Below are 13,634 nucleotides of genomic sequence, written 5' to 3' on the forward strand. Positions count from 1 at the left end.
GGTTTTTGAGTCTTAAAATACAGTGAATGATCATTTCCTGCTATATCTCTGTGACCTTGAGAAAGTCACCGGACCTCAATTTCTTAATATGTAAAATTGTTGGTTGGGGGGTATGGAGGGAATTTGCCATATCAGAATTTCATGAATTTATGCACTTAATGAGAATTTGTTATTTATGCCTTAAAGGCTTTTTTGGGGGGGGAGGGCACAATTCCCTAGAATTGGGCGAATCTGTTGCCTTCCCTAGACTCTCAAGGATTACATTTCTTACAAAACACCACTGAAGCTTATCAGCATCCACTCCCTGAATCTCTTCATGGTCCACAATCACCTGGCCTCTACTTACATGAGCAGATACAGTTTGACTGTAAGACTTTTCAGTATGCCTTAACCATTTTCTTTCATATAATTTAGGGCTTATGTCCTCCAGAATAAGTCACACCTATGGATTTAATTTAGAATTGGTATTGTTTTTCTGTATTCCTTTAAAAAAAAACTTTGTTGTTCTATAATTTAAACTTTCTTGACAACTTAATTATTACAGATACCTTATATATAATCTTCACAACATTCTCATATTTTATTTATCTATGAAATTCTTCAGTGAAAATCACGAAAAGCCAAATTTCAGAAGTTAGTATTAATACAGATTTTATATATATAAAAACAAAGTAGCCGATAGCTTAAAATATGTCCATTCATGTTTTAATGTCACAGTTTCTCATTCGATGAGATATGCGTACGAGGTATATCTATAAATGTTAAATAAGTTAGATATTTTTTCCTAAAACAATATTAATGCCATTGAAATTGGCAGGGAAATTTGTGGGCTGTAATCTTCAACTCTCTGGGCCAATCTTCTGCATAAATAGATTCATTTTATGGATAAATGAAAGATGACTATGCAATTTGGAGTAAAAATTAATCATCTAGAATTGTTTTTAATTTCTTAAAATAATTAAAAGTAAAAATGAGGTGACAGGACACTTCATTTTGTTTTTTTAGTATTAACCAGGGTCATAGGAAAAATAGCATAATGTTTGTTATGAGAAAGTAAGATTACTAGAAAAAAAGTGGTAGGTCCAGCACAGTAAGAGGAAGTGATAACCATTGGGTAGTGAAGGTATATAATTCATTGTTGTTTCCATGATGTCAGAATATTTGGAGGAGGGTCCCTGACATCTCAGACAAACTTGCAAAAGATTTTTTTCAGAGAAAATGTGACATGCCTATATGATGTTAATGAGATTTATTAACTTAGAGCTTAGTTTCATTGAAATATTGAAGTTTAGTATTAGTAGATATTCTCATTTGTTTTGTAACCACCTCAGAAATGTTTTCAAAATAAGATTTCTCTTGATTTTTATTGGGAGGTGTTCCCACACTATAGATAGAAATTTTAGAAAACTCACTTCTTTTGGGTTAGATCTTAACCAAAGTATAAGATCTGCACAATTGTTTGCCAATGACATGCTGCTAAAATGAACTGCTTGCTCTTTGTTACTTGATCGGTACAAATGTGAGACAGGATGTTTTGGTTGGCTCTCACAGTGTAATTATCCAGAGGTACTCAGTATAAAAAATTGCTACGACTAGCAAGAATTTTACTGAAACACAAACATAATACGGACCCCAGAAATAACTTCATGTATAAGTTATTTAGGGCTTCAGATTGCTGATTTTTTTTTTCTTAGCCGTAGGCTAAAATGCAGATGTTAGTTCTGGTTTCTCTTTAAATATAAATTTTAAATGGAATTAGATTTGGCCAACATTTTAGCGCTGCCACATTTCTTGTGAAATAGGGGTCTGGTGCTTTCTAAGTTATAAAGAAAACAAGTTGCGCAGGCCTGGAGAGGAAATAAAATTAAAAAGAAAATGACACTGCCCCCAATGGTTAGAGAAAGGCAGATATATAAAGATTGTGTGTTTATATGTGGGTGTATGGACACACACACACACACACACACACACACACACACACACACACTTTTTCCATTGGGAGGCCCAACTTGATCCCAACTTTGGATAACGAAAAATTGTCATTTGCTCTTGATGGATGATTGAAATGACAGCCTTGTTCACTGTAGACTTTTCTTGGTTGCCTAACCAGTCAACAGGGCAGGGAAGCCCCTGTTCATGAACAGAGAATAGACTAGTAAAACTAGAATATTATGGCCTGCACTTTCTATTTAGTGGCTTCTCACATGCCAATCTCTTCAACCAAGTAAAATCTCTATGGATATTTTTTAGGGGAAAAAGCCGAAGAGGGGGTGCCCTCATCCTAGACAGACAGACAGACACACACACACACACACACACACACACACACACACTCAGTAGGCTTGTGATTATAGAGCCATCTGCAGGAAAATTATCAGGTTGCAAGCTCATTGATGGTTCTCCTGCTGTATGTTATTTCAAGTGGTAGATGAGAAATGACAAAATGCAGTTCACATGGGGAAAGAAATAGAGAGCCGAGAGATGCAGGAATTAGGCAGCAGGGGGACCTCTTATCCCCCCTTTAATTTTTCAAAGAAAACTGCTTTGTCATGGTGAGTTTATGATGAAAGGAAAGGTACAATTTGCTTCAGGTTTTGCATATTTTTAGTAATTATAGTTATGCTTCTCTTGAATGGATGTCTAATGATTCCCTCTTAGAAGCTTTCTGTGGTGTGTCAGTTCTGTTCCTGTTGATGTCAGATGGGCACTATTTATTTATTTCGGAAAGCAGTTTGCTTTCTCTGCTGGAAGGTATGGTTGTTTTATAGGCATACCCTTATTATAGCCATATGGTTGTCAAAGGAGAATTAAATAAATGTTCTTTTGCCATATAAATGTAGTTTTGTGTAGATTGCTTCCACTTGCTATGCCCAGATAGGTGTTTCTTTAGAGTTAACCATTAAATAGCTTGTTAACGAAACTGTTTTGTCAAAATTTCTAAACCTCTGAGTTGTGTTTGAAAACTTCCTGAGGCAGAAGAGACTTTGTTTGCTATATTTTTTATAAACCAGAGCAAGAACTGGTCATTTGGATCATGAATATTTTTAGCAAATATGCTTTATTTCTATCTATGAGTAGCTCTCTTTTCTTCTTGTTTTGTTTCTGAATCTTCCTTTCTATCTTATCTCGTCAGTTGTTGATGTGAGATTTTCAATAATTAATCCAACTGGTAATCCTTCCTTTCATTTCCCTAGAAATAGAATTCATATACTTGTGTGCATGTGTGCTGGAACTAGAAAAGTACTCCCACAACAATCAGTGTGCATGTGGATATACATACATACATATAAAATCACATTTATCCAAGACAGATAAGTTACATATATAAATAATACATGTATGTTTTATATATCCATATACATATATATTGCATACATACATATATAATTTAGAACTAGAAAGGTACCCCAACAAAAATCAGTGTGTATATAAAAAACATAATAGCCATGCTATGTGTGTGCGCGCACACACACACACACACACACACACACACACACACACTCACTGCTACACACCAGTAGCATCAATGTTTCTTTCGGATAGGAAACTAATCATTCATTTCTTGACCTTAGGACTCTATCTTAGTGCAGATTGTTAAAACTAAGCCTTTCGTGCTTAGTTAGCAATTTCTTTGCAAAATATACTGACATCCACAAAATCAGAATAACTTAAGTTGGAATTTTTACAACTGAAAAACTGTTTTGTTCATGAAAAAAATTAATCTTTCACATAAGAATCGGGGGATACCCATCTCAACTTTTGTTAAGATTTACTTTCAATTTTAATTGGCCTACACCATTTTAATAAGCAGATTTGTTTTGGTATTTTTTTTCATTATCATTTAATTCAGTATATCTGTGACGTCACCATGGTGGTACTCCATCTACAATTCTTCCTCTGTTTAGCTCTTATTCATGCTCTTTATTTTTTCCCATTAATAATAGCCTTTTATTTTCAAAATACATGCAAACATAGTTTTCAACATTCACTCCTGCAAAACCGTGTGCTCTAAATTTTTCTCTCCTTTTCCCCCAACCCCTTCCTAGACAGCAAGCAATACAATATATGTTAAACATGTGTAATTCTTCTATACACATTTCCACATTTATTATGCTATACAAGAAAAATCAGATCAAAAAGAAAAAAATGAAAAAAAAAAGCAAGTCAATAACAAAAAAGTTGAAAATACCATGCTGCGATGTATATTCAGTTCCCATAGTTCTCTTTCTGGATGCAGATGGCTCTCTCCACCCCAAGTCTGTTGGAATTGCACAACCTTCTTTAAATCCCCTAAAACATGTTGTGATATACCCAGTGAGCTAGCAGATTTTTTACTTTGGATATCAATGACTTTTGACATTGTACGGGTTCTATAAGTAGCCCATTTGTATGGGTAGCCTCTGAGAGTCCTATTACTTATCCTTCATCCTCCCAGTTGTGACCATCCCACATCTTGTTCTGTTCATGCAGATCTCTGATGATATCTTTCATGTCTTAATCAATGAATTTCTTTTTTCTTTCTTTCTTTTCTTTTCTTTTTTTTTTTTTTTTTTTGGTAATGTCTCTCAGCCTAATTTTACCCACCATATTCTCTTCATTGCCCTTTGAATAACCTTCAAAATTAATTATCTGTTCCACGTTAGAAAAGCAAAGTATTCAAAAATTGAAGCAGCAAAGTCTATACATTTGAAATGCCTAAGTGTTGCTAGTTCAATTTGGATTAAAATATTTAGATACATCATTAATAGTGATTTGAAATTTAAAGTTTTATGTGAAATCATTAACTAGTCAGAGCTAACTAAAACTATAAAATCTGAGAGATTGATATCTTAAAAAATTTCAAGAATCTGTGATTCAGTCTATGTGGATAACTTTTCTCCATTGATAAAGATATTAACCTCCTCTCCACAATTTAGGAGATGGTCTTTGAAAGATATAGCTGAGACTCTACAGTTAGGTGATGGGCATCTTAGAACTTAGCATGTATGTATCTTTATTGTCTAAGGACCTGCTTAGCTGTCACCTGTAATCTATTCAAAGACTTCCAACTTGGTGGACCTTGCTAGAGCTTGAAATTCACTTAAATAGATGATCATCAAAATCTCAGATTCACCTCTGAGCCATGATGTGATATTGAGGCAATGAAGGAGCACAGTGAGTAGAATATTAAACCTAGACTCGAGAAGAGTTGAGTTCAAATCCAGCCTCAGATAACATATTAGCTGAGTTATCTTAGGCAAGACACTTAACCTCTCTTGGCCTCAATTTCCTTAGCTGTAAAAAGGGGATAATAATATACAAGGCGGTGTGAGAATCAAAGGAAATATTTGTAAAGTACTTAAGCATAGCTCCTGGCATATAGCATGACTATATACATGCTAGATGTTATTATATTATTTTTATCAGGACATATCTTTAGTGATAAGAATTAACATTCATTTCTAAATTTGTATTCATAATATCGTATGTAGCCAGTAAATTATCCTGAGGATACTGTTTTAACTCTCTTTGCATTCTCAGTTTCTGGTACATAATAATTGCTTAATAAATGCTTTTTGAACAAATTAATTTTTGAACAGACTAAAAACCTATCATTTTTACCTTCAGCTAGAGAAGTGTTTTTTTTTCTTAAAGTTCAGATAAGATCTGTATGCTTTGTAAGTATTCTTCCTAAGATGGTGATTATCTTTCCACTTTTGCTTCTTTTTCTCTGAAGAAAACAATTAGCAATTATTCATTGAATTTTATTCTGTATTGAAAACTAGAAAATTATAATGAAATGGTGACACTTCACTAAGTATTTTTCTGATGTATGTATATGAACGTTGACTTTTAAGTAATTAACTAAATTCAAAAATCAAGTTGGAATTACTTTCATTAGAAATATTAAGAATGGCCTACAGGACTTCTCATGTAAATAAGAGAGTCCTTCCAATATGATCTGTTAGGTAACAAATTCATAACTTCTTAAACATCAAAAAGCTCTACTATTTATTGTTTGTTTCCAGATAATAAAATAGTTTAACAATATTGAATGCTAACTATCCCCCCATGTAGTATATGGCTTATATCATATTTTTAATTTTTAAATTCAAATTACTTTAACTTTGATTTTTAAAAAATTATGAACTAATTATTAGTAAAATCTAGAGTTGTGCATTTTGCAGATGAGGAAATTGAAGCTAATTTGCCCAGAGTGACAGTAGCTAAGTGTCTAAGGCAGGATCTGAACTCAAATTTTACTGCAAGTCCAACTCTATCCATTCAAGCAGATAGGCCATTCTTTTGCAACAATGGAGATTTGTCAGTTGGACAGCTACTGTGTCAGAAGCAGGATTTGTATACAGTGTCTTTCTCATTCCAAGGTCAATCCTCTGTACTCTTCCCAGAAGCATCAAAATTGCTTGTCAAAGTATTGCCTTAAAAAGATTGAATTGAGAACTATTTAACAAAATTTTTAAAAATAAAATACAATGTAGATAATGTTAATTTGTAGCTTTCAAAGACAATATGCAACTCCTAGGGATCTGTTTCTAATTGAATTCAACACCATTGCCTTATGCCATATTGCCTCTTTGTCTTATTTAATATAAAGACAATGATAGAAGAATTTTTTTTAGTCAGTAAATGTAATTTCTGTGCCTTTACATGAACTTTATGTGCCTGATATTGAGTTAGCTATAAGGGAAAAGAAGGAAAAATGAAGATTAAAAGGTAACTAGATATATTGAATATGGGGAAAACCAAGCAGTCATCTTCCAGCATTCACTTTAATCCTTATAAAATTAGAAAAGAAAACTAACTCTCCATTCATGATATACTTGTCATATGAATTTCCATGGAACATGGAGATTCTTCATAAAGTAATAGACTGGGGCAGCTAAGTAGAGCAGTGAAGAGAGCACCAGCCTTGGAATCAGGAAGTCCCAAGTTCAAATTCAGACTGAGACCCTTACTAATTGTGTGACCCAGGGCAAGTCATTTAGCCATGGTTACCTTCAAAAATAAAATTAAAATAAAAGGCCAAATATGTTTTTTTAATTATGTGGCAACAAATAGCACACACTGTGTCATTTGAAAATGGATGACAGTGGTCAGACCAGTCGTGACTTTGGAAGACTTAAAAAATGAAGTGTGGCTCCTTCCCCTTAACCAATAGGGAATGTAGGAAAGATATGGCATGAAATGTACATTTCCAGACCTAGATCTCTCTCTAGATATCTGTGGATCTCTAAATACAATAAATTTGTGTTTATTATAAAATTATTATCTTTGTATTTATTAAAAGGACAGATTTCTGTTAGTGATAAGGATGGTTGAGTGGGTCGCCATAGAGATGCAAAAATAATCACCAATAAGAGTTTTTTAAAAAAAAGAATTACAAGAAAACAAAAAAAAAAGTTGAGAAAGGGACATAAACAAGCAGGGAAGTTTAGTTTCTATCTTGTTGTATTTCATAAACTTCTTAAAAACAAGTATTACATTAACAGAAAGTGATGGTTTCATATAAACTTACTGTTCTGTGTGTGTGGAAATGTTTGGTCTTATGATTGAAGTCTTAATTTAAAAAAAAATTTTTTTTCCCAAATCAATGAAAATGGATTCAGCCAAGAGTAGTAATGATGGGGAAACTACCTTCAGGTGCTGTCTCTGGCACTTATTGTCTGTTCCCAATAGTATGTTACTAACTTTTCAGTATCTTAGGCAACTCTTTAATATTGTTTGAAGAGCAGGTGTCAGTTTGTTTCGAGTAAAGGAGATTTCTTCACAGGGATTTCACTGTAAGGAATAAATTCTCCCTCCAATCCCCTATCTTTGGGTTGGGGTGAAAGAAGGGAAGGTTTTTTTTTTTTTTTTTAAAGCACTCCACCAGTCCTGCCTCTTCTTTCTCTCCTCTCCCTCCCCCTGCCTCAGTATTTACATTTACAGGACAAATCTCAAAATCAGGTGATTTCATTTTACCCTGATATTTTAATTTTTCCATCTTTCTAACATATAAAATGGTAGCCATTTCCTCCCATGAGGTTGTTCTGATTTGCAACTAAATATAAAGAATTTTGAGGTGCTGATGTGCTTGAGCAACATGTTATTGGGTCAGTGTTTCACTTGCATCAGATCTCATAATCTGTTAATATACTTAGAGAAACACATAGGTGATTGTTTTTGACGGTGAAGGATCGTGAGTGGAAACAATTCAGAGTACAAAGTGCATGTCAGTTCAATGCTCCTGTGCTGACGGCACGTCTGTCTGAAATCAAGTTTAAAAAATTGGCTCTGTCTCCAGCTGACTTGTTTTGTCAGACTGAGTCACTGGATTAACCCTTGGCATGTCAGAAAGGAAAAGGGGGAAAAAACACAACAGGAGCAGGTCAGGGCCAGGGGTTGGAATTAAACAACTGCATTGACTGGAAGAACACTTGGTCTGTATAGATGATCTATTTTCCCGTAATATGATCCCCTGAAGGAAGGAGAAATTGTAGTGCAGCTGTTGTTAGGATTAAATTAGCATCCCCCCCCCCAAAAAAAAATAACAACACATGAGAAAGAACCAAAAGGCTTTCACTTTAGAATTGTACAACTTAATTTGTAATTGTGATAAAGCAAATAACTGACTGCCTCAGCCAGTATTAACTGTCTTGAGTAAAGACAGATTTCAAAAGGTCAGATGACAGTCTGGAGTGGCAAGTGAAAAACCATTCACCCTAGATCATAATACGTTATGAGAATAGTATACCCCTATGTCTCCTGAAGATGCCCTCTTTACTGAGGATGTATTTATTATTGTTGGGGTCCTGAGAGACAGTCCTCATCTTTTAAAAATTCATGTTTAATTTTAGTCAATAATGAATCTAGTAGGTTATCTTCTTTCCAAAAGAATTTCAGAATATATATACTTATTTTTTCACTGTTAGAGTAATATATTTGCTCTTTATTCAACTTTTCTAACAATGTGCCTTCCCTAGCAAAGTTCACTTAGATATAACAGAAAGACAATGTATTTCTCTTTTATAGCTGCAATTTTTAAACTGACACAGAACAAAAAAGAAGTGTTTTAAAAAGTAGCCACATTTAGGTAATCCTTTTAAGTAGATAATTCTCAAGCTTCTCTCTGAAAGTTTATGGTCCTATATCAGCCTGTAATTGTTTTACAGCAAAAAAAAAAATTCATAATCAAATACTAAACTTATAATTGTGCTTTAATAAACAAACACTTCTAGTTGTGTTATTGGAAAAGTCACTTTTGAAAATATGTGTGCTATTGCTATCCTTATAGGATTTCCATATTCTGAGTTTAGGAAAGAAAAATAAGTTAACCCATTTCAGTTTTTAACTTCTCTCCCTCTCCCTCTCCTTCTTCCCCTCTCCCTCCCTCCCTTCCTCACCCCTCCCTCTCTCTCTCCCTCTTCCTTTCCCTCTCCTTTTCCCTCTCTCTGTCTTGTCTGTCTCTGCCTTTCTTCCCCCTTTCTCCCCCATCCCTCCTCCCTCTTCTTTTTCTCCACCTCCCCCTCTCCCAGGTTGTGTGTGTGTGTGTGTGTGTGTGTGTGTGTGTGTGTGTGTGTGTGTGTGTGTGTGTAGTCCCTATATGCTTTAATTATTTCTGAGAAAAGAGAGTGTCATTAAAACTACCTGTATTTTGTGGCTTCTTCACCGCGCCCCCTTTTCCCCCCCCCCCACATACACACATACACCTTTTACACCTCTCCATCTGAACTCACTTTTCTCCAGAAAGAAAAACTTTTTCAATTTGGAATGATTATAAGAATTTCATTTTTTCAATATAGCTTACTAATGGCAAAAGAAATATTCTTTCAATGCTGAAAGGATATTTAATAAAAGACTAAATTTATTTAGCTAGTTTTAGGCATGATATTATTGGTTGTAAATCATAGCTTCTTACACTACCCCTTCAAGGATTGAAATGGGTCTTTGTGATTTCTCAGGAGGGAGGAAGTTGCAAACCACTCTGCCGACTGGCATTTTAATAGTCTGATGTACAGTGATGTTCTTTTGCAGCTGCTACTTTGCCTTTTATATGGGGGGTGGGGAGTGGAGAGGTTGTTGTTCAGATAACATCAGCTTTTAAAACTCTGCTTGGCTAGTTGGTCTTACTTGTATGATTAGATTTTAATGCAATAATTTGATTAGCATTTCTGATCACAGTATTTGCTGTTCTTTACAGAGTGCTTTGTTTAAGGAGTTTGTGAAAGTATCTTGTGCATAGAGAGTTTGAAAATCAACAAAGATGCTTTGAAAAAGATATTACCATTTTTTTGTAGTTTATGAGTATAACAGCTTTCTTGCATCTGGTTTTCTTTCCATTATTAAGATGAACTCTTCTTTGTCTTAGTCATAAATCTTCATAAAGTATGCTGGAATAATAATAACAACAGCTAGTACCTATTGCTTAAGGTTTGCAAAGTACTTTACAAATTTTATATCATTTGATCTTTGCAGCCCTGGGAAGTAAAGTGCTATCTTCATTTTACAGATGAGCAAAGGGAAAAGGAGAGAAAATAAACATTTATATAATGCCCAATGTGTGCTGGGCACTACATACAGTGCTTTTCAGATATTATCCCCAATGTTTCCCACAACAATCTTGCAAGACAGGTGCTATTTTTATTCTCTTTTTATAGTTGAGGAAACTGAGGCAAATGACAGTTAAATAAATTCCCCAGACAAAGTTACTTAAGTGTTTGAGGAAGAATTTGAACTCAGATCTTCCTGATTCTAGGTGTGACTTTCCATTCACTGTATCATCTAGCTGCCTAGGAAACAATTAGTTTGCAAACTCCATGTTGGACTATCAAGGACAAATTGATACTTTTAAATAGGTAATTTTATATGTACTCCAGACATAGATATAGTCCTAAAACATATATTTGGCTATACCTAATTATGAAAAGTATTGAATTTGTTACAGTAAGATTGTCTCCATGCTGATTTTTTTTCTTTCCCTCTTCCTTTCCAGGAAAGTTTAGCTTTTTTTGGAGAGAGAGACAGGCAGTTCGGCAGATGTACATAAATATATAAACATTCCTAGGGAAAGACAATAAGCTATGGAAAAGATGTCTTTTTTTCAACTCCATTATAGCATGTAAATAAATTTGTACTTTGGATACATCCATCAAATGTAAGGATTCTTATACTGTTTTTTGGAAAAATATAACTTTGTTCATTATTTTTGACTAATAATGTTATAAAATGGATCAAAATCCATGATGCCTTCTCACTGTGTTTTCAACAAATTCTGATACTTTTAATTTTAAAGAAATATTTATTTATTACATTTCCTTCTCAAACACTGGTATAATTTATTAATAAAGATACATTTATTCAAATGGGATACTAAGAGTTTTCATGAACAATTCTTATTAAATTCTTCCATCATGATTTTTACAGCTCAAAACCAGTTCGTGGCATGTTAAGTATACTTAAGCAGAACAGGATAGAACTTCATCCAGGAAGTGATTATGTAGAAGGCTTAACTGTCTAGGTCCTTCTTGTTATACATGATTCAGTGTTTCCAATTCCTGATTGCTTGATCATGTGTTTATCAAAGTTGGAAGCAACTTTAGACCATGCCAGATGGTGATGTCGCTGGAGGTGCATCAAGCTACGTTTCCACTGCCACAAGTGCTCTAATTTAATTAAAACAAAAAGCAGATTAACTAGCTGAGGAGCTATCCATTTGTTTTCCTTTGTTGTCTGTTTGTTTGGACAAAGTTAATAATTCCTTAGGGTATTAATTGCTATACTCCTTTATCTATTTTCTGTAGTTAGATTAAGTAAGTAACTGGTATTTTTCTCAGGCATAAAGGTTTGACTTTTTGGCATCCTCTACCAAAGCAGGGATTTGATAGAATTTGAAAGGGGTTACAGTATAACCCTCCCCCTGTGCTTTGTGAGTTGGTTCAGTCCTGCTTTGCATAAGTTCCTTTTGAGTAGATCCATGTGTGGATGCATAGTACTGAAGACTTACTCTGTTTGACCGAGTGGATGTATGTCTTGGAGAGAAGCAGGGTATTTTAACTGCAGACAGTAACATTTTTAGAATCAACATGTATTGTGCATATCCTGTGCCTGGAATGGGCAGCAATTCTTTGATGTATTACTACAATGGGAAAACGGTGAGCGTCATTTTCTTTGTCCATAGAGTTTACAACGGGCTGACTTCAAAAATACAGTAGATTAAGTCACTTTCCAAAATCTGTGTGCTTATTTTTGTGTTTTCTTTAAAAATCGATATTTGCAATAGTATACTTAGATTGCTTGTAGTATTTATATTTTGGTAGCTTTGTTCTGAAAAGGGTAACTTGCTCAGAGTAGCTTAATAAATATTTGTGGATTTGATTTAATTTTTAAAATCACATAGATCATAAACTTGAATTCGTGTGTTATATAACATTTTAAGAATGCTTTTTTTTAGCCTATTCTCTTTGTTATCTATAAGTTTCAAAGTACATTTATCTTGTTTTGGATTTTTTATTATTATATGTTTAGGATTGTTGGTTGCTTTTTGCAGTGGAATAAAAAAGATGAAAGTCATTTTGGATTTTTATAAAAATAACAAGTATGAATCTCTGGGAATGATTAGGGAAGCAGTCAGCCGGTGAGGGTCGTATTTCCTGTTTGGAGTTTGAGGTTCAGAGCCTGACTTTACTGTGATACCATCTGCTTCCAATCAAATCAGCATTTTGACCCTGCACAGATTCATAAAGTAAATCACAATTTGGGAGGGGTGGGGGGTCGTATTTCTTAGAGACACCTCTAGATTGAATTATTTAAATCCATTTTTTTCTTTTTTGATATTGCTAAGCAAGAATTTTTTCCATCAATGCTCTTAATGTTGCATAACATTTGCAACGATAACAAAACCATGGAAAGTTTTGTTGATTCTAAGAAAGCACTGTAAATGTTTGGTAATTCAGAAGTTTTAAAAAGGAAAATGATATATTATAGAAATTACTATAGTGAGGAATAAAAGGAGTCGAACAGAATGCTAAATGTTTAATATTTTTCTCATTACTCATCATTAAAATATGTTTTGCTAAAGTGCTTTTTGTATTCAGCTGTTATCTTGAAATTATCAAGAAATTGTAAATTGTAATATTCTGAATAGCTGTTCAGGTTGTGTGGGGAGTGGGACTTTAAAACATAAGTTAGTTATGATGAGATAGGTTTGCCACTTTTCTTATCCCTAAAGGTTTCTCAAGTAGCATATAGCTAGCTGGGAGAAAAAGGGAGTAAAGAGTACTTAGTCAAAGTACTGATGTCTTTTATTGGCATTTGTGTTACGGCTTCTTGAATTCATTCTGCATTTGTTTGCAAACTTTTTGCTGAGCTTTATTGATAGATAGTAATCAATCTGAATATCCTCAGACTCTTTAAAAAGTGTGTATATTCAAGCTGCCCCGATTAGCCACGTCAGGGTGAGAAAGGGGAGTGGGGGGAGGGTAATATAAGTGAAATGACTTGATCTCTATTTCATTTCCTTGCCAGCTGTCTTTCAAATGTGAAATCATTTCTCTTTTATGTCTGATCCTAAGTGAAAACATTCTGTTTGAAGATTTTATGTGAATATATAAAAAATATTAGACTTACGTAAAATTAACTATATAATACCCCTAAAG

General features: G+C 34.0%; 1 protein-coding gene across 5 annotated transcripts in view; it reads left to right on the forward strand.

Annotated features, from left to right (window-relative positions):
• The window catches only part of TCF12 (transcription factor 12), a 407,755-nt gene that overhangs the window by 338,192 nt on the left and 55,929 nt on the right, over positions 1-13,634 (forward strand). Inside the window, exon 1 of one of the 5 annotated variants that reach the window (XM_051980719.1) lies at positions 11,967-12,131. The exons of 3 other annotated variants lie outside the window; for them this stretch is intronic. In XM_051980719.1, coding sequence (XP_051836679.1) covers positions 12,063-12,131 — 69 coding nt within the window. In that variant the 5' untranslated portion in view covers positions 11,967-12,062. Of the gene's footprint in view, positions 1-11,966; positions 12,132-13,634 lie in introns of those variants that run through there. One more of the 5 variants, XM_051980720.1, reaches the window with a different exon arrangement.

Source organism: Antechinus flavipes, chromosome 2, assembly GCF_016432865.1.
Source record: "Antechinus flavipes isolate AdamAnt ecotype Samford, QLD, Australia chromosome 2, AdamAnt_v2, whole genome shotgun sequence".
Classification (NCBI taxonomy): Eukaryota; Metazoa; Chordata; class Mammalia; order Dasyuromorphia; family Dasyuridae; genus Antechinus; species Antechinus flavipes.